The following is a 21,383-nucleotide window of genomic DNA, read 5'->3' on the forward strand; positions in this document are numbered from 1 at the left end:
AAACAGAAATTACACAAGTTAGAGAAAAAATGAAACCGCATATAGAGGATCGGCACCTTTGGAAAGGACGAACAGGGTTCAAGTCAAGGTTCTCGACTCGTGATACTTGGCAACAGCTGCATTCGACTAAACCGGAGTGTGTCTGGACTAAGGGGGTATGGTTCTCCCAGGCTACCCCAAAATTTGCCTTTATAACATGGCTCTGCATGCTTAACAAACTTTCAACGGGTGACCGAATACTGAAGTGGAACCTGTCCATAGATCCTTCATGCCCTTTATGCAATTGTCCCCTGGAAACAAGAAACCATCTCTTTTTCCAGTGCCCATACTCGCAACAGATTTGGTGTAAGCTATCTTCCGGTTTTCTTGGAAACAACACTACTTAAGACTGGGAAGAGATCAAAAACCTCATTTCCGATTCTACACTTGAAAAGACCCCTTTGCTGTTCTTACGATACACTCTTCAGGTCACGATCCATACCATATGGCAAGAGAGAAATAACCGCAAACATGGCGAAATCCCAACCCCTACAACCAGACTTGAGAAGCAGATTGATAGGACCATCCGAAATAGGCTCCTCCTTCTTCTGAATTCAAGAAATGAAAAGTATGCAGATATCCTTACACTCTGGTTTTCAACCAGAATATAATGTAGTCGCCCATATATGACTTTCCTTCTCTAAACTCTGTTACACTTGTTGTAAAGGAATGGTTTTTTTGATGAATAAAATTTTACATTCAAAAAAAACAATATTTGTTTTCTTGTTAAAGTACTTTACCTAACGTAATCCAACTACTTAAAATAATAGTATAACTAAACGAAGAAGTGCTTATTATTCAACTATATTAACTACTAAAAAATGTTCAACACAATCAGATAATTCGCTTATTTGCCACCGTAAATACTGTCAAACCAAAACTATGTGTTTATATATAACGAAATGAAATCTCCACTAGCTGTATATATCATTATGTAATAATGCAGATAGATACAACAAAAATTTACATACTACTAGTTATTATTTTTCTAACTAAACATTCCCCTAAAAATCATCTAAAAGTTATATATCTCCACTTTTTTTTAAGCATAGTTAAAATATGTTACTTCATATTTATATATCTAAAATGTTTCGAACCAAGATTCATTATTTTTTAGATCCTGATCAATTATATATTGCTTGATAATTAATTTCTTGGTTGCAATAATTTCGTTAAGAAATTATCCTATGTTTGTAAGGAAGTGATAATTATTTCAAATATCTTAATTTACATGAAATATTTTTATTTTCTCCCTTCAAAAAATCTAACCATTTTTCTTACTTTCATTTTTGTCAAACTCGTACAACCTTACTATATAAATTACATACAACCTTAAAACTCCAAACTAATATATCCCCAAAAAAAGACCCCTTTTAATAAACCTGAAAATTAAGTGAGAAAACGTGTATGTTAAGTGTCTATATATTACAGTCACACCTTCCTTTACTCTCCATCATCTCTCTCACTTCACAAAAAACCCAAAAAAAAAATGTCTCCCATTCCAAAACCACTCTTCTTCTTCTTCTTCTTCCTCAACTATGTTGTATCTCTCTCAACCTCACTCTCCATCCACCTCCCACTCACCTCTCTCCCTATCTCACCCAAAACCACAACCTTCACAACATCCCTCCTCTCCCGCAAAAACCCATCTCCACCATACCACTTCCGATCAAGATTCAAATACTCAATGGCTCTAATCATCTCACTCCCTATAGGAACACCACCACAAACACAACAAATGGTTCTTGACACAGGAAGCCAACTCTCATGGATCCAATGCCACCGCAAAAAGCTCCCACCAGTAACATCGTTCGACCCATCTCTCTCCTCTTCTTTCTCAACCTTACCTTGCTCTCACCCTCTTTGTAAACCAAGAATCCCAGATTTTACACTTCCCACTTCTTGCGACTCGAACCGGTTATGTCACTACTCTTACTTCTACGCTGATGGAACCTTCGCTGAAGGTAACCTCGTCAAAGAAAAAATAACTTTCTCGAATACCGAAATTACCCCTCCTTTAATACTTGGTTGCGCTACTGAGTCCTCTGATGATAGGGGTATTTTGGGAATGAACCGTGGTCGTCTCTCTTTTGTTTCTCAAGCTAAGATTTCGAAGTTCTCTTATTGTATCCCACCCAAATCGAACCGACCCGGTTTTACACCAACCGGTTCGTTTTACCTCGGAGATAACCCGAATTCGCACGGTTTCAAATACGTTTCTCTGTTGACTTTTCCTGAAACTCAACGAATGCCTAATCTTGATCCGTTGGCTTACACTGTACCGATGATTGGGATTAAATTCGGTTTAAAGAAGCTTAACATTTCCGGTTCGGTTTTTAGACCCGATGCAGGTGGGTCGGGTCAAACGATGGTTGATTCGGGATCCGAGTTTACTCATTTAGTGGACGCAGCTTACGACGCAGTGAGAGGAGAGATAGTGAGACGTGTTGGGCGGCGATTAAAGAAAGGTTACGTGTACGGTGGAACAGCTGACATGTGTTTCGATGGAAACGTGGTGATGATCCAACGGTTGGTCGGTGATCTTGTGTTTGAGTTCACTAGAGGAGTTGAGATACTTGTTCCGAAAGAGAGGGTTCTGGTTAACGTGGGAGGTGGGGTTCACTGCGTTGGAATCGGACGGTCGAGTATGCTTGGAGCAGCTAGTAATATAATAGGGAACGTTCATCAACAAAATCTTTGGGTTGAGTTTGATGTGACCAATAGAAGAGTTGGTTTCGCTAAAGCTGACTGTAGCAGATTAGTCTGAGGAAACGGGTTTTGTTCAGCTACGGTTGAGAATTGAGTCTTGTGGTGGACTCGATTCGTTCGATGATGTTTAATCGGACGGTACATAGTTTTGAATGAGGATGTCCTACAAAAATAATTAAAAGTGTTCACGTAGATTTTTATGGTTGTACCGTTTTGTATATTATATGGTTCATATTAACTTGGGGATGTTACATAAAAAATATATCTTTATATTTGTCACTGTGGCTTGTTGACTCGTTCTGAAAGACATGTGGATGAAGAAAAATATGAGATTTAGATTTGAGAATTTTTTTCAGAAGTGCTTTTGTTTGGTGTTATTTTTATTATGGTACTACTTTTTTAGTACAATAATCCAAAAATATAGATCTACTTTAAGCCGAATGTCTACATATATGTGGCCACTAATAAATCAAAGTAAACTCACAACATGGAGTCTACTATACTTACTAACTATAAAAAGTGCCAATCAAATTTATATAAAATTATAATAGTTAATTTCATTAGATTAGGGAATTAGTTATATTCTTAAATAATTATATATAATTGTATAAACATTAACATGTCATGTTCTCGTATATTTTTCATTATATTATAAGTTAATGAAAAGACAAGTTCGAACAAAATTAATAGATTATTATTAAATTTATTTCTATGATTTTGATTCTTTGTATTCGATCATTGATACACAAATATTTCAAAACTTTCTACAAAGATTAAAAATCCGTTAATTTAAAAATTATTACTCAATCATTTAAAAAGTAATATATGTAGGTGATCGGTGTAATAACATTTCGCGTGACCTCCCTAGAAATCCTGGTGTTGCATCCCTTAGTTTCAAAAAAAAAATAACATTTTAGATTTTTGCATGAGCATAAGAACCGTATTTGAATATCCAACTTGAATCCGATTTTTGGATTGGGTTTTAGATTGGGTGCGAGTTTGCCTATAAAATTCTATTGGATTCTATTATCTAATATTAAACCCGAACATATAAACATATTTATAATATTTATCATTAATATAATGCAATTACCCCAGATTTTCATTTAGTTTTATACCTAAATATCAAAATATCTAAAATATTTTGTCATATAAATCAAAATTTAACTAAATTAATTTAAATTTATTTAATTTTAATTATATTTAATTAATTTTTATTATATTTTTCGGGTACCCGATAGTTCTAGTACTATCGGGTTCTAAAATTTGTAACCCAAACCGATCCGAATACAATAGTATCCAAACCGAACCGAATCCATATATCTAAAAATACTCAATGGATTCTATTTTTGTAAACCCGTTTATCCAAATTTGAGTGGGTAATACTAGAATCCAAACGGATTACCCAAATACCGAGCCGTAGTTTACTTTATTAAAAAACATATTTAACTCTAGACATGTATACTACAGTCTTTAAAACTCTCGTGGATGTTCTTTTGTCTAACTAGTCTCCCACCACAATCCACATTAACATTCGTCACCAACTAGTCAATGCTAGTGGTTACAATTATTATCATTATCATTAACATATGTTTGATTTATTGATTAGAATGTGGAGGAAACACGAATTGATTTGTGTGTGAATATATTATATACTAGAACTTTGCTTGTACCATAATTCTTGATTACAGAAATAGAAAATACGTTAAGAAAAGACAAACAAGCATGGCTTTATATTTTATTGTCTCTGTGATATTTACTAATTATTAGTAAGACAAACCGAAATCAGGATCACAACACGACAATTTGGAATTGATATAAACCAAAAACATAATATTATTCTAAGAAATTGGATAGAAGGACAAAGATGCAATGGATAAACCACAAAAATACATGCAACAAATAAAGAATACCATCTATTTTTGGGATTAAGCAAATATAGGCCAAATTATTTCTTAAAAAATATAATTGATACGTTAATTTTAGAGAATCAAGTAATTATTAGGCGCCGTCAAAACCAAAACAAATACAGTTAAGATTTTCTATGTAACCCCAAGACAAAAACACTGAGCATTGCAACAAATGAAAGTTTTATATCGAAACAAAAACAAAACCAAAGATATTAGATATGATCTTTTGACAGAAAAAAGAAAGAAAGAAAGATACTAGATATGATCAAATGACACGCTTTTAACTTTGAAAATGTTAGGGAAGTGTGAAGTAGGGGCCAGAGATGAGCTGGTCAGCCTTAACTTTGAGATAGGACTTGGGGTCAAGTAGCCGACAGCTTAGTTCCAACTCTTCTCCCTTAACTCAACCTTTTCTTTCCTTTTATTATTCTCTTTATTCCCGACAATGACGTTCCTTTAATTTCTTCATTTTTCGTCTTTCCCATTTCTGTTACCATCATTGTAGTTTAGTTTTTGGTTTAATCATCATTGTAGTTTAGTTTTGAAATTCCACAATCAACTTACTTATGCATCTTTAAATTATAATGGGTTGGTACGACAATTGGTTGAACCTCATCTATTTAAACTTTTTGTTAATCAATTTGTGTATTTCTTTTTAATCTATAGTTTTTATGTGTCATCCAAGAAGAGTTCAAGTGTCATAAGAGTTTGTAGTTTTTTGTTCTCTAAACTTTTTTTTAACAAATTAAATATCTATTCTCATACTATTTCTCATATAAATGCATTATGCCAGATTCGCATCAAAAATGGGTGACACAATATTATTGTAAAATATTTATGAATTTAGGAGAATTTAGTTTGAAATAGGTTTTTCGGATAAAACATTTTAATTCACATTTTATTTTGTTTGTGGTAAATTTCTATTACAAAAATTACCACTAACCTCCTTTATTGTAACTAATATTAGGTTAACAAGTTGTAAGAAATAATTCTAATTCTAAAATAATCCCACCCATTTTTTTAAATACCATAATATCTGGTGATCTCATACTCACTAACAACATATTCCCAAACAATACAATCAGCGGATAACATTCAGCAACATAAACCATTATCATTAAACGAATAAATTTAATAAAGGAATAATCAATATCAATCCAACAATTCCAAAAGCATTGTAATATTGGCTAACCTTTTTTTAGGGATTTGGGATGGGTACGGTCGATCGACACCAAGAAGCGGTTTATTTTAAATCATCGAATTAGAGCAGTTTTGTTTAGGAGAGAAACTCTTGACTGTGGTATTTAAGGCTGGAAGTCGACGTAGGGTTTGGGTCAGCCTCTTTTGTCGTTTCCAGAGAGAAAAAGAAGGAGAAGTTTTCCAATGAATTGTTGTGAGTTATTACAGAGTTCTGTGCCTTTTGTTGAGAAATTGTGGAGTGATGATCTGAGGGTAGGAACGTGATGAGAGGGACTTGCTGTGGAGTTGGATCCTTCGCTATTCGTCAGATTTCTTCATTGAAAGAGGTGAGTGCATGACCATGGCTTATCTAAGCTTGAGATTCTCTGATTTATGTGTTTATGAGTTGTATGGTTGACTCTTTGCTTGTTTGCGTGATTTCTTGGTTCTTGTGGCCTTGTGAGACTCATGTGTGATTCTGGGCTGAGCTTGGTGCAATGCAGGCGACTAACACTTTGTTCTTTGTTCCTGGTTTGATTGTGTTTGTTGGTTGGATATTCTCAATTGTTTGTGTGTATAGCCCAATAGATGAGAGGATTGATCTCACTGAATATTTGTGATAATAATCATGCATCTCAATTATTGTTTGTGGTGCAAGTAGAGGCAAAATGTAATCATAGAATCAAGGCGATGAAGAGGATGATGTTCTAGTGATTGTTGATGTGTTATCTGACTAATGTTAGGTTGCTAGAGTTGAGTTGTTAGATTGTTACCTAGGTTTCTGGTTCCTTGGTTTATGTTGCTACATTGGAATTGTTGGTTTTGCTACTGATTATTGATATTGGTTATTAGTTATTGGAGTATCATTGGTTTAATGTTCAATTATTTCCACTGTTTGTGTTGATTGATGTTAGGATATTAGTGAGTATGAGATCACTCGTTAATTATTATATTAAAAATATAAAAATGGATTGGATCCAACATAAACCAACGTCATAGAACCAACAACCTAAACATCTGTTCTAGACAACAACGTTCCATTCTAGCAACTTAACAGAAGCATAGAACAAACAATTGAGCCTCTAGAACATCCTCCTCTTCATCACCTTGCTCTTCATCACCTTGATTCCATGATCGCACTTTTCCTTTACCTATACCGCAACACAAAAGAGATGGATAAATATTTACAAAAATAGTGAGGCAATCCTCCCATCTACTGGGCTATATACACAAGCAATAAGATCTCCACATGCCACAATCAACAAACAACAACAAACCAAACAATACACAAAACACAAAAACAACATCAGCCGCCTGCTAAGGATGGGTGTCGACCGACACAAAAGGGTGTCGACTGACACCAGAGGGTGTCGACCAACGCTGGTCACCTGGTGTCGACCAACACCTGCTCGACATTCCCTGAAAACCCTAGCAATGTTGACCGACACCTCCACATGGTGTCGACCGATACTCACCAAAGCCTTCGCATTGGTGTCGACTGATACCGATCCCGAGCATCGATCTCCTTTGATCTCCAGCTCCAATTTTTGCCTCCATACATCTCACACACGTCACATGTATCTTTAGGAGTGAAATCAAGCCACAAGGATCACAAAAAGCACACAAACACATAGAGAAATCAATCAATGAACCAACATAACCACTTAAAAAGAGATCTTATCTTAGATAAGCCATGTTCATGCACTCACCTCTGTAAAACAGAGATAAATAAACCACATACGACCATAGACAACACCACAACACGCGCCTAACATGTTCATAGCCTCAAATTCCAAGCACATGAACATATCTCTCAAGAACAGGATCAGAACTTCTTCAGGATCTCTCTGAAAGCTTTCTCTCTTTTGCAGAATGAAAAACGTCTAAACCAAGTAAAGAGTGTTGATAATAAACCTTTTATATCACCTCTAGGGCTTCCAAACTCTATACACAACAAAAATGAGTGTTTTGACTTAAGTTGACTCGTACAGGAGTTATTGGTGTCGCTCGACACCCACCCAAAACTGAAAATCCGGTTCGCGGGTGTTACAAATTCTATTGAACTTTTTATATACATCATTGTGTCAGAACTAAAGATTTTGTCACCACATGATGAACGAAAGGGTAGAATGCTAAGATCTAGCTTGTCGAAGATTGCTAAGATAACTAGAAATAACTGCACAGATTATTTGTGTTGATAGACTTAGTTTATCATATTTGCCTTCTGCTCCAAAAAACAAGTTTACTTTTAGATGGTTACATTCATCCTCTTAATATCAAAAGAATTATAAAAAGGTTGATATAATAATAAAATAAGTATACTTGGATTTTGGGACAGAGAGCAAACACGACGTACTAAATTAATCAAGTTTTTCGCTACCTTAACAGTCTTCAACAGCTAAGACCTTAACGATCTGTCCTTTGCATCATCGTGGAAACAAGAAATTTAGTAATAAGGATGAAAATGCATACGAAGGATTTCAATGGAGTTAAAAAATTTTATCGATGCTCTTTTCAAGTAAAAATTTAATATATGCAATAAAGAATAGTCATATTTTTAAAATAATTAATAAAATGAAAAAAAACCAATGAAAATTATGAGCGTTTTACTAAAAATATAATATCTGCTAGATAACAACCCGCACTATATGCGGGATAAATCAATCTAAAAAAATTATTATAAGTAAAATTATTATCCTAGAACCAATATTTGTTTGTATCAAACATAATATGTAATTAAAGTTTTTTATTTATTTATTTAGAACTGCGTTTTTCGTGTAAAAGATACGTTTATAGAGAAAATATTGATAAAATATTACTATTTATTGTAATGTCTTTTGTGTAGTTTAAAAATTAAATTCATATCTCTTATGTTTTATTGTAATCATAACAATTAGACATGTTTCTTATATAACCATAACAACAATACTACATTACTCAGTAGTTTAATTATTTAATTTTATTATATATTAGTAACAATCGAATTCTATACTAAAATTCTGAAGATAATCTAATTTATTGTTTTAATATTTGTGATTAGGCTATTTAAATCTTTTGAGTTAGTCCGTTTGTTAATAGTTTCTATAAATGATGGATTATTACCAAAATACATTTATGAAAGAATTAATGAAATTCCAAAATCAACGTATTCGTGTAAGTATTTATTTCACCCGTGAAATATGTGAACGTGGTAAAGAAAATATTTATAAAATGTTACTCCCTCCGTTTCAAAATATAGGATGTTTTAACTAAAGCACGCAGATTAAGAAGTCTTTACTTTTAACAAGTTCAACCAATCAAAAACAATATTGCATAATATAAAATACTAAATTAATCTAAAAGTTGCATTGAAATTTGAAAACATCTTATATTATGAAACAAAAAATTTCTCCAAAACATCTTATATTTTGAAACGGAGGGAGTACAATTTATGGCAATATATATTTTTGTGTGCTTTAAAAATCAAATATATATATATGGTTAATCGAGTAACTATAACAATTTTGCATAATCAAATAATTATTCATTTTAATATATTATGATTTTTCTTTGGGCTATTGTCTAAATTTGTTTATAATGATAAGGGCTATTGTCTGATTCCTTTTTTTAATAGCACATAGATGAATGTACAATTAGAACATATATTCCTATTCGGTTATCAATATTTCCATTTTTAATGAATAATCATACTAAATGTTGAGATTAATTAGTTTACATATTTAGATATATATAAATAATCACACATCATGATATCCCCTAATTTGTTGTTATTTTTATATTTATTTATGAATATATATAAATATATATTTATTGGGAATTAAGTTTCTTTTAATGAGTTGGAGATAATTCAATGGTAATATATTTCTTTTTAAAATCAATTATAATAATTACTGAAAGCTTGTTATTTAAATTATTATGGTAATAATACTAACATAAATTTTTTTTATATGATTTTGTTAATAAGTTATATGTTCTTTATTTTTATTAACTTTATATTACTTGATATGTTTTTATAGTCTTTTTAGAATATTTTACTTATATTGATTTTAAGAAATCAATATAACTTTGACTTATATATTTGTAAGTAAATTTTAGTGAAAATTTGCCTTATAATAGTATGTAATTATTTAATTATAACTTTGACTTATATATCTATAAGTAAATTTTAGTGAAAATTTGCCTTAAAATAGTATATAATTATTTAATTAGTTTGAATATATGATATTTAAATTTGTATGAGAAATGATGACATATCTAATTATTATTAAGTTAATTGTTTTTTATACATATATTGGCATGTTAATGTCATTAAATAAAAAATTTAAGGGTATTTTGCTAAAAAGTGCACGTAGCTTTCTGGCAGCGACACATCAGCTTTTTAAAAAAAGTGTTTTTCTATTAATATATAGAAAATAATATTATTGCAATTATACCCTCTATTGGAAATATTTCAAGCGAAAGAGTTTGGAAGTATATATATGTAGGGAGAGAGAGAGATTTACAAGGTTCCAAAATTTTCGAAGAGCATAATTCTCACAAACTCCTTTATGCATGAGTATGCTTCCCTACACAAGCAAAACTTTTGTGTTAATAATTCATCAACAACAAAACCCTCCAACCGCATACAAAATCTAAGTAAAAAGAAGAGAATGTTGTTATCTAGCTAGAAAGAAAAAAAGATCCAATGGATAATTTTGGAGTCCCAATCCTATTATAATGTAACGAATAAATACATATATTTATAATAAATTTTATTCTTTTCCGACTCTCTAGACTTTGATCGCCAATCAGAGAGACGGGCCCGAAACTTTTTAGTAATTTAAAAATAAAAAATCAAAAAAATAAAATAACATTATTTCAACTCTGGACCGACCAAGATGGGTTCAAGTTTCATTTTTATGTGCTTACGAATTACGATCGTCAAATAATTCTACGGCAGACATAAAGTGTAGTTGGTACTCAGTCAAAAGATGGAAAAGGGCTGAAAAGGAACAGCAATCTTCATACACTAGCGAGTAGCGAGGCCACAACAAACCTTGATTTTTCTAATATATATATTAGACATTTTCCTTATTAAAAGTCGTGAGTTAGAATTTTGTTACTGGAGTGAAAAAGTAGTTTACAAGTATAAAAATGTTTTTTTTTTAAGATTCAATGGCACTAACTATTTTTTTGGTCCAACCGATATATGAAATGGTTCTTATTGTTTTTTTGGTAGGACAAAGAGAGATTAAATTCCCGTAAAAAAAAAAATAAATAAAAAAAGAGAAAACTACTCTAACATAAGAATTTGTTTAGAAAACGTCTTTCCAAACTCATCTTCCCTGAGAACTCCAACTAGATCAGGCGGACATTAGCCACGAAGTGGAAACCTGGGGACAAAGAAAGAGCAAGACCCGCCAAACCATCCACTAAGCGATTCGCCTCACGGTAAATATGTAACACTCGGACTGACCAGTCCTTTTTAAAAAAGCCATGACACAAACGTACCATGAAAGACAGGGGATGTGAATCACTTATCCCTGTGTTTAAAAAACTTACCACCAATTCTGAGTTAACCTCTAGCTCCAAGCACGATACACATCGCTCCCATGCCATGTACAAACCGTAGTAGACCCCCCCATAACTCAGCCAATGGAGGCCGAACATCGTCCAATATTCAGCGCAAAACCCCCACACCAACAACCCGCTTCATCTCTTAACACTCCACCCGCAGTAGCTAAACCAGGATTACCTTTCGAGGCTCCGTCAGTATTCAGTCGCATCCAACCCTCCCCTGGACGCTTCCAACCAATAAACGCCTCGACTCTAACTCGTGAAGGATGCAGACCCTTACTACAATCATTTGCCACAGTTACATTCCTCGCCAAGTCTTTTAAAAATCTGACTCAGTCTCGACACTTACCCACCTCTCCAAAGACATTGCCACATCTCCACTTCCAGCTCCACCACACCACCATAACAAACAGCGTACACCATGGAACGCCATCCACTATCACCTCATTCGACAAGTTGGCATAAACCCATTCCAGTAAAGATCCCGTAAAGAACAGCTGTCTTCTTCGACGCGGAAGTATTCTATCCCATACTTTGGATATAGCAGGACAATCCCTGAGTATATGTATGATCATCTCAAAACCTCCCTTAAAAACCTGGCTAACAGACGAATCACATAGGTGTCTCCTCTGTCGTTCTACATTCGTCATGAGAACCTGATTAGTGACCAACCATAAGAAAGTACGCACCCTCTCAGGCACCCGAATCCCCCAAACCCGTTTGTAGAACACTCCCATATCTGGCTTAGGAGAGGCATCCCTAGTCAACATAGAATAAGCAGATTTAACTGAGAATTTACCATCCATTGTACCAATCCAAGACACACGATCTTTGGCCCCCGTAACATTGTCCACCACAAAAGCTGCTAGCTCCATTCTCACCAATTCCGTGATATAAGGAGATATCAGTTCATACTTCCAACCTGACCCATGCTGCCACAGATCACTCACCCGCAGATCCTCATAGTGAACAGGTAACATCCCAATCACGCCCTCGAGTAGCGGTCTGTCTGTTAGCCATTTATCAGTCCAGAACTTGATCAAGCAACCATCTCCAATAACCCAACGAATTCCATGGATAATCACATCTCTTAGGCCCATACACACACTCGGCCATGTGGAGGACCAACTACTCCTCACTGAAAGCCAGCTCCAGTTTTGATCATCAGTCACCTTATATTTGCAACGAAGGACACGTGCCCATAACCCTTCCTTGTCATGTAACAGACGCCATCCCACCTTGGCGATAAGTGCTCTGTTCATAAATTTTGCCATACGAATTCCAAGACCTCCTTCCGCATTGGGCAAACACACCTTTTTCCATGACAGCAAGTGTAGCTTCCGTTTTTCAGTCGAGCTCCCCCATAGAAAAGAACGAGACAGCTTATCCAAACAAGCAAGAACCGACTGGAGAAGTATGATCGTGCTCATTGAGTGAACATGAATGGAGGACAACATCACCTTTGTAAGCGTTAACCGGCCTACAAAACTGAGAACTTGACTCTTCCACCCCGCCAACCGGGAAGAAACTCTTTCCAAAACATCTCCAAAGGTTTCTTTATTTAAACGTTTGTGTAAAACTGGCATCCCCAAATATTTGCCCAGTTGCTTAGTACATCCAATGCCACGCTCACTGCTGATTAGTGTCTCTAGCTCCCGTGAGACATTGTTAGAAAAATAAATCTTAGATTTTTCAAAACTTATTTTCTGACCTGAATTACACAAAACTTCTCCAAAATTCTCCGAATCACTCAAATTTGAGCCAATGACGCTTCCGCAAACAAAATGAGATCGTCGGCAAAACAAATGTGAGATAAACTCGGACCCTTGAGAGCTTAATCGGTTTCCAATCCTTACTGATAACAACCCTATCAATCTGTTGATACAATCGCTCCACACAGAAAACAAACAAGTATGGGGATAGAGGATCCGCCTGTCTAAGCCCCCTTTGCGGTTGAAAAGGCTTTGTCTTTTCACCATTCCATAACAAGTGCATCGAGAGACCTGTGACACATCTCATAATCCATTTGATCCACATATCAGCAAAACCTGCTGCAATAAGTGTGTCCTCCAAAAAATCCCACCTTATCCTATCATATGCCTTCTCAAGATCAAGTTTAAGCAACATCCAGCCCTTACGACCCTTCTTCCGTTTCATTGAATGCACAACTTCCTGAACCACTATAATATTGTCGGTACTGAGCCTACCAGGTATAAAACTCACTTGTGCAGGACCAATCAACCTTGTTATCACCTGCTTTAGCCATCCTACCAGAGTCTTGGTAATGGTCTTGAACAACACGTTGCATAGACTAATAGGCCTGAATTGTGTAATCTTTTCCGGCTTTACTACTTTAGGTATTAGAACCACCAAAGCATCGTTTGTATCCTAAGGAAAATCACCTGTTCGGAAGAAGTCCAAAAGAAAAATGACCACCGACTCTCCAACAATATCTCAACCTTGCTGATAAAAAACCGGTTGGTAACCATCCGGACCAGGCGCCTTAAATCTCCCCATCCCACGAACAGCTTTCTCAATCTCCATTGCTGAAAAGGGCTTATTCAAACCTTCATGATCAGCAACGGATAGTGATACAAAACCTTCATGATCAACAACCGCATCCACATCCTGTAAGGAATATAACCGTTTGTAGTATGACAGAGCCAGAGTCTCCAACTCCTGAACATCCGCCACCCATCTACCCTCATCATCTTGTAGCATGGAAAAACCTTGTATTCCTGTCACCACAAGTGATCCACTTCTCTCGTGATTTTTGGAACCAGATCATTTCTTCCTGTTACAAAACCAAGTCCAGTTCTTTGATCAGAGCTTCTTCCCTCCCCAGCAACGCATCAGACGAAGCTGAGTCCAAAAGACTCTGAACAACCTCTATCTCCTTCGAAAGTCTCTCTTTATGCTGCATTACTTCCCCAAACACTTCCTTATTCCATCTACGCAATATTATTTGCAACTGTTGAAGTGCCTCCGGAGTGCTTAAATCCCTCCTCCATGACACACTCAACAACTCTTTAAAGCCTTCATGCTTCATCCAAGCAGCTTCAAACCGGAATGGGCGTCGACTCAGATCCCGATTCATCTCAGGAGAGAGCTGGACATAAACCGGGGCATGATCAGACGAGAGTAGAGGGAGATGTGTAACAATAGCATCCTGTCATCGCAGCCGTGCTTGCGCACAACACAAAACTCTGTCCAGTATTTTTGCCACTAAATTCCTCTCGTCTCTCCCTCGTCGCCAAGTGAAAGCATTACCCTTAAACCCCATATCTATAAAGGAGGACTCATTAATCCAATTCCCAAATGCTAAAGAATGCGGAGATAAACGACCATTGCCACCAGACCTCTCATCTAGCCTCACAATTGTATTAACATCCCCACCAATGACAAGAGGTCCCACTACACCACTTATAACCTCCCGCAATACACCCCACAACCCACTTCTGCGACTAACCGTTGGTGCTGCATACACGACGATCAAATTCAACACCTCCTCTCCATTTACAATTTTTGCAAAAATAAATTGATTCGAGGATTGCACTACCTCCACTTCGCCAATACCTGACCGCCGAAGCAACCATAACCCACCACTCTGGTTAGTCGCATCCACCCTAAAGGAGTTCTCGAACCCCAAACCTCTACAGATCCGAGCTGCTCGATCCTTCCCCGCGTGAGTTTCGAAAATTGCTAAAATATATGTATTCCACTCTGAAAACTGGGTTTATTCGCCCCCGAAAATTCCATAAAATAAAATTCATCATCGTAAATCTCCAAACAAAAGGAACAACCAGGGAGAAATATTACTGACACCCCGTCTCCGAAGCAACCGGTTCCACACGTCCCTCTGGAACCTCCACCAGAGCACCAACTTCAACAGTCCTAGCGGCTCCCAATTTTCCTCCGTCGCCATCAAGCCCTTCCTCCAACACAAAGGGTCCCCCGCCGACTTTCTCACCTCCGGCAACAAAGAAACCTCCTGATCAACCAAGGTTCTCAGCTTCCACTCTAAGCCTCTTCCCATTCGTGGACAAACCCAAATCTGCCTTACCTGGACCAAAAATTAATCCCCTTGCAGGCCGATTCCCTCTAATCGGCTTGGGCCTTTGTCCATTCAACTCCTGGGCTTTCGAAGGCCCACCATTGTTATCCCGTGAGCCCTCCCGAAAAAACCCTCTATTCTTCTCACTTTTTTTAGCAAGCATCACTCCTTTACCTTGCCCATTACGCCTCTCTGCCCCTAATTGATTCAAGGTATCCTCATTTTCTTTATTCTCTTTACTATTAACTCCTTCTTTCCTTAAATCATGAGATGCCAAATTTTCTTCTAACCTTCCAAAACTGTTAGCTAGGGGAATATTCCCGGATTGTGTTCCCCGAACAGGTTCACGATGTCTCATTCCCGATCTCGAACCTTCTCTAGAACCCCCTGCCGCAAACACCACCCTATTCGCCGGAGCATGCGGTTTTCTCCCTCCTGATTTTATCAACGTGAAACCATCCACTGACGACACCTCCATATGATGAGTTTCGTGAACTCAAGACTAGGTCTGTACTCGGGTTATTAACTAGCATACTGCTCTCCTGAGCTAACTTCGGACACCCATGCACCAAATGTCCATAATTCCACAGCCAGAACAGATATTCGTAAGTCCCTCATAGGATACAAAATATCGTTCCCCATTCACCACCATTGTACCTTTAAGCGGTTTCTTCAGATTAACCTCCACACAAACCCTAGCAAAACGAGCTCTCTCAAAAATCAGGGTTGTTAAATCCACCTTAAGCGGTTTACCAAAACCCTCAGCAATTGCCCACAAGATTCTCCTATGATAAAAGTTCACCGGTAAATGTGCGAGACGTACCCAAACTGGTGTTGTCACAATCTCGTCACGTAAGGGATCAAAAGCAGGGGACCAATCTTGCACAAGAAGGCAACTGCCGAAAGCCTTCCATGGTCCTCCGGTGAGCGCCGCCATATACTTATCCTCCATAGCAAAATGAATCATGAAAAACTGTCGAGGCAGATCCATGACCGTCATCGCACCCACTAGCTTCCACAACTCTCGCAGTTTTCTGTTTAGAACTGCGACAGACACGTTACGCCCCAACACCCTCACAATAATACACCTTTTCCACAAACCATTCATAGCCTTCAAAACCTCATCATCAATGGTTATGACTGGTTCCCCATCTTCAGCTTGCGGAAACACCAGTGAAAATCTCTCCGTAACAAACTCATCATCCAGCAAGTCCTCCGGGGATGGAATCCCCCCTCCGCAACCACCTTTCACCTTGTCCACCCATGACCTCGACCCATCCGGAGGGTCCCCTGGTGGTCGATCTCGCTCCCCAGCCTCAAACATGGTCACATCTTGTTCAGTCGCCTTCGAAACCCTAAAATCGCTTTGAGGGAGCGCCGTCATGTGGTCTATAGCTCATTGAAATGGTTCTTATTGTTTAATTAGCATTTACTCGTCCTCCTAATTGTTCTTATTATTTAATTAGCATTTATTAGTCCTTCTAATGGATTACCAAAAATTAAATTAACGGTAACATTTTGATAGCACGAGAGAGCAGTACGAAATTTGCGGCAGATATACAAAAAAACAAAAATTACAGATTTTTTTGGTGTTATGTGGTGTCCATAATAGTATTAAAATCATGATTGAATAATAGTTTAATATGAAGATTGTAATAAAAGCAAATAATCTGGTTTGACTCATTGATGCAATGAACCATCATACTGATTAAAAAGTAAATAAAACACCATACTGATTGCTTCACTGTAAATTGAAGTGGAAAATGTATAACGCTAAAACTTTGAACCGACCAGGGTGGGTTCTATTTTCATTTTAATGTGCTTAGAGCATTCCCATTGGCTATACCGATGAGATCTGTTTCATTTCTTTAATAATAAAAAGTAATAAAAATAAAGTTTAAATCGTTTAATTGCAGAGAACTGTGTCTCTGCGAACTAAAAATAAGACACTGAGAGACCCGCTACGTGTCATGATTCTATTGCTGGTGTTTGTTTTGTTTTGTTTTTTTTTTGCATTTCTTTCTCTATCTGTTTCGAAACAAACGAGAGAAGAGAGAGATAGGGAGAAGAATCGATTTTTCATCAGTTGATTCACAACCCATCGATTTCCAGTTAAAAATGATCTCTTCAAGTCTGGGCAACATTCGATTGATTTCGGTAGCACATCTCGGAGAGAAGGAGCAGTAGTGGAAAGAGGAAGCAGGTTTGTTTGTTTGATTGTGTGTAGGAACTGTTGAGAAGCTCTCTCTTCTGATGGGCTTTAGTCGATTACGAACGGTTTAAGTTTGATTTCACGATTGCAGGAGACACAAGGAAAACAAAGATGAGCCTGAAGCAGATCGTGAGAGAGATCAATGAACCATATTTTTTTTCCAGGTATGTTCTTGAGCATTGGGTTTTATATGAGGGAAGTGGGAAATTATGGACACTGCTAGATGGCTCGTATGTTTATGAGTTCTTCTCCAAAGCGGGCAAGGTTAGTGACTTTTTTCCTTTCTACATTGTGTTTGATTTCCCTTTCTGCTTGTGCTTGTTAAGGCCGTAGAAAGGTATTAACATTGCTCCATGACTGTCATTGACCATTGATCAGAATATATGAAGTTCTTGTCTCTAACAGTAGTATATGAAATGGCTAGTTTGCTTCCAATTATTTAGTAATGTTGGCTACTTTGTCTGTGATAGAAACACTTTGGTGAACTCGATCCTTGCATATTTAGTCAAATACAAGAAACACGTAGTGTTTAATAGGTTGTGCCATTTTTTATAACGAATTTCTGTTATATTTGCTCTTTGATTTTGTGATATCTCTTCTCTTGGGTTCTATTTTGTCTATGTCTTATTGTTATCTGTTCCTTATTATTTCAGGTGAGGGATGTGCTATCTCTTCTCTTATTGTCTCTGTTCTTATTGCTATCTGTCTCTTTATATCTCTGTTTCATTCAATGAAATTGATATCTCTTGATGAGTTATGGGTTTTGTTATTCTTACTCTTCTTTTTCAGGTTTACAATTATGGTTAGGTTAAGCGGTCTCGTTATCCTCTCCATTCATTCATTCATCACGAAAAAGTGTTACTACAGTTAAAACATGAAGATATTCAAAATCTGTAAAAGATAAAGCCATGATTAACATCTTTGAATAAGATTCCTCTCAGATTGCTCAACAATCTGCAGTTTCAGGGACCCTACTACTTGCCATTATTAACGTTTTTAAAGACTTGTCTTGATTCTTGCCAATAATAGTGCCGCTAAACTTTCAGGTTCCTAGACCGCTTATGACAGAGAATTGTATCACCAACGTTCAAGTTTTTGACTCAAAGGAAACACTACCATATGCTATCTCCAGAATCTCTGTTCAGGTAAAAAGATCATCCTTTCTTCTCAAAACAATGGCTTTGGTTTGATCATCTGAAAGAATACAGATGGGATGCAAAAGCTGTATTAGTACTTGGAGTCCTTGCTGCAACATTTGGAGGACTATTGCTACCAGTTCATCTAGCCTTCTTAGATAATGTTTTTATATGTTTCNTTTTTTTTTTTTTTTTTTTTTATTGTATCCAGTTTGTAGTTTTTTTTTTAATATAATTGTAATATATGTTTTAAAGTTTTCATAATGTAGTATATTTGTTTTTTAATAAAATGTATTATACTATAACTACAATTTCTAGTTTTATTTTCCTAATATTGTATATATTATATACCAACATTTATAACATCGGAATATGCACTAGATACCACAAAAATCAAAAAGAATTAAGTAACTACCATTGATGTGACAGTGTGTTCTTTCTCTTCATATACAATTACTCTTATACCCATTACATATATTACATGTTATTTGTTTAAATATCATGTCATTTTTTTAGAACGAAATTATATGTCGGTTTGGGTTCACAAATGAAATGTTTAGGGTTTAGATTTTACAATTAGAACGAAATTATATGTCGGTTTGGGTTCACAAATAAGATGGTTAGAGTTTAGATTTTACAATTAGAACGAATTTCTATGTCGGTTTGGGTTCACAATGAGATGGTTAGGGTTTAGATTTTACAATTAGAACGAATTTATATGTTGGTTTGGGTTCACAAATGAGATGGTTAGGATTTAGATTTTACAATTAAAACGAAATTATATGTCGGTTTGGGTTCACATATTATATGTCGGTTTGGGTTCACATATGAGATGGTTAGGGTTTAGATTTTACAATTAAAACGAGATTATTTGTCGGTTTGGGTGTACAATTAAATGCTATTTAGTTCAATATAACATGTGAAATATAAATATTACATGCTATTTTAAAAAGTCACACCAAATCTTTCACTCTTTCTATCTAACACTAAAACAAAAAAGAGTGATTGTGTCTTTTTACTATAAAAATGTGGGCCCTATGGTATTTTTCTATAAAAAAATGTTGTTGTGGTATTTTCTTTATTTTACTCGATATTTATGCTATCTACTAATATTATCCTTATAACATTATATCAACATTTAAAACACAATTTTAATAAAGTTTATACAAGACACTCATGTTTAACGATGACTAATGGGAGGAGAAAAAATAAAAAAAAATAGATTGAGGATCAAAACTTAGATTAATATTATTTTTCATTTTATTAAAAGTTTAAGACACTAAGATGAGAATGGACATGCTCTTACCAACATTAAGAATCATGTGGTAGACAAAAAGTGTAGTTGGTAGTCGTCAAAATATAGAAAAAGGCTCGAAAAATAAATAGTACAGACGTTAGTGACTAGTGGCATTTTTCAACAATTGAGGTCACAACAAACCTAGAACTCTTTCAAAAATTGGCATTTTTTCCGCTTCGTTTGAATATATATAACGAAGATTCTCACTGACAATATTCAAAATCTTTAAATATCTAAGCTCTCTGCAAAGTTTCATCCCAATCAAAGAAGTACTTTTTGTAAATGTGTAAAATTTATTTAACCAATAAAAACAGTGTTTACTACCATTCCAAGCGTTTGATGCCTCGGCCGAATCAAGTCAGATCAGTCCCTCCACATGTTCTTACAATGGCCTCTCTTTCATTCTCTCAATTCGAAAATGGGAAACCTATCACCTATGCTAACAACATTGATAAGGTATAGAAACTAGCAGGATTATATGCTTGGAAAGGCGCCAAGCAAACGGTTTTCTACTCAATCTTATTAATCAAATGTTATTGAATACAAGATCGAATCTAAACACACCCTTGTGTAGATATAAGAGAATTACCCAACACTCACATTCGTAGCTTCTTAATTAGTCTTGAAGTTTTACAATCTCACCATAATAATTCTAAAGTGCTCAAAAATTTTCTGCGGCTAACCCTAGACTATTTATACTAACCCTCTCAAGATCCTAACAAGAATATCTTCGAGTATTCTTCTTTAGGCAATAGCTTGCTCCCTAAGGCCCTTCATTCATTAAACATCAAGACGAATATTCTCCATATCTTTCTGGCTTAGTTCGGCTCTATCCTCAAGACCGGATCATCATACTCCTATAATGCATCACCTTGTCCAATCTTGCTTTGACACGTCAGCTCTGTTTCTTTGTCTGAACTCATAAGTCTGTTGTCTGATGCATTCCATCACAGCTCTCTGTTCCACACAGCGATCTGTTCTAACGAGTGCATCTTCAAACATGACCCCCTTTAGCGTCAAAAGCATCATCACAAGAGAGAGATTTTCGTATACAACCTGAAAATATATCAGGATAGTTTTTCTTAACTATTTTGCTGCGGATTAAGCCCTTATAAAATTTATCACAGAATATATTCATTTTTCTTTTGATTTTTTTGTATTTCTTTTGGTTTCGTTTTAGTAGCATTTTTAGAGTTAAAATTTGCAAAAGAGTGGTTTTTATGTTTGATTTTTTTTTTTTTTTTTTTTTTTTTTTTTTTTTTTTTTTTTTTTTAAAAAAAAAAAAAAAAAA

The 21,383-nt window shown here is 35.7% G+C and overlaps 1 protein-coding gene and 1 long non-coding RNA gene across 2 annotated transcripts; both read left to right on the forward strand.

Moving 5' to 3' along the window:
* On the forward strand, positions 1,481–3,106 carry LOC104750399 (aspartic proteinase PCS1-like). Its single transcript, XM_010472187.2, has one exon. The coding sequence runs from the start codon at positions 1,529–1,531 to the stop codon at positions 2,804–2,806; it is 1,278 nt and encodes a 425-aa protein (XP_010470489.1). The 5' UTR covers positions 1,481–1,528; the 3' UTR covers positions 2,807–3,106.
* On the forward strand, positions 17,384–18,967 carry LOC104750400. The gene is made up of 3 exons (XR_761610.1): positions 17,384–17,650; positions 17,751–18,804; positions 18,868–18,967. It is a non-coding gene; the product is annotated as an uncharacterized LOC104750400 (long non-coding RNA).

Source organism: Camelina sativa, chromosome 16 (genome assembly GCF_000633955.1).
Source record: "Camelina sativa cultivar DH55 chromosome 16, Cs, whole genome shotgun sequence".
Classification (NCBI taxonomy): domain Eukaryota; kingdom Viridiplantae; phylum Streptophyta; class Magnoliopsida; order Brassicales; family Brassicaceae; genus Camelina; species Camelina sativa.

Coding starts and splice junctions, on each gene's coding strand:
- LOC104750399 (XM_010472187.2), top strand. CDS start 1,529: ATGTCTCCCATTCCAAAACCACTCTTCTTCTTCTTCTTCTTCCTCAAC.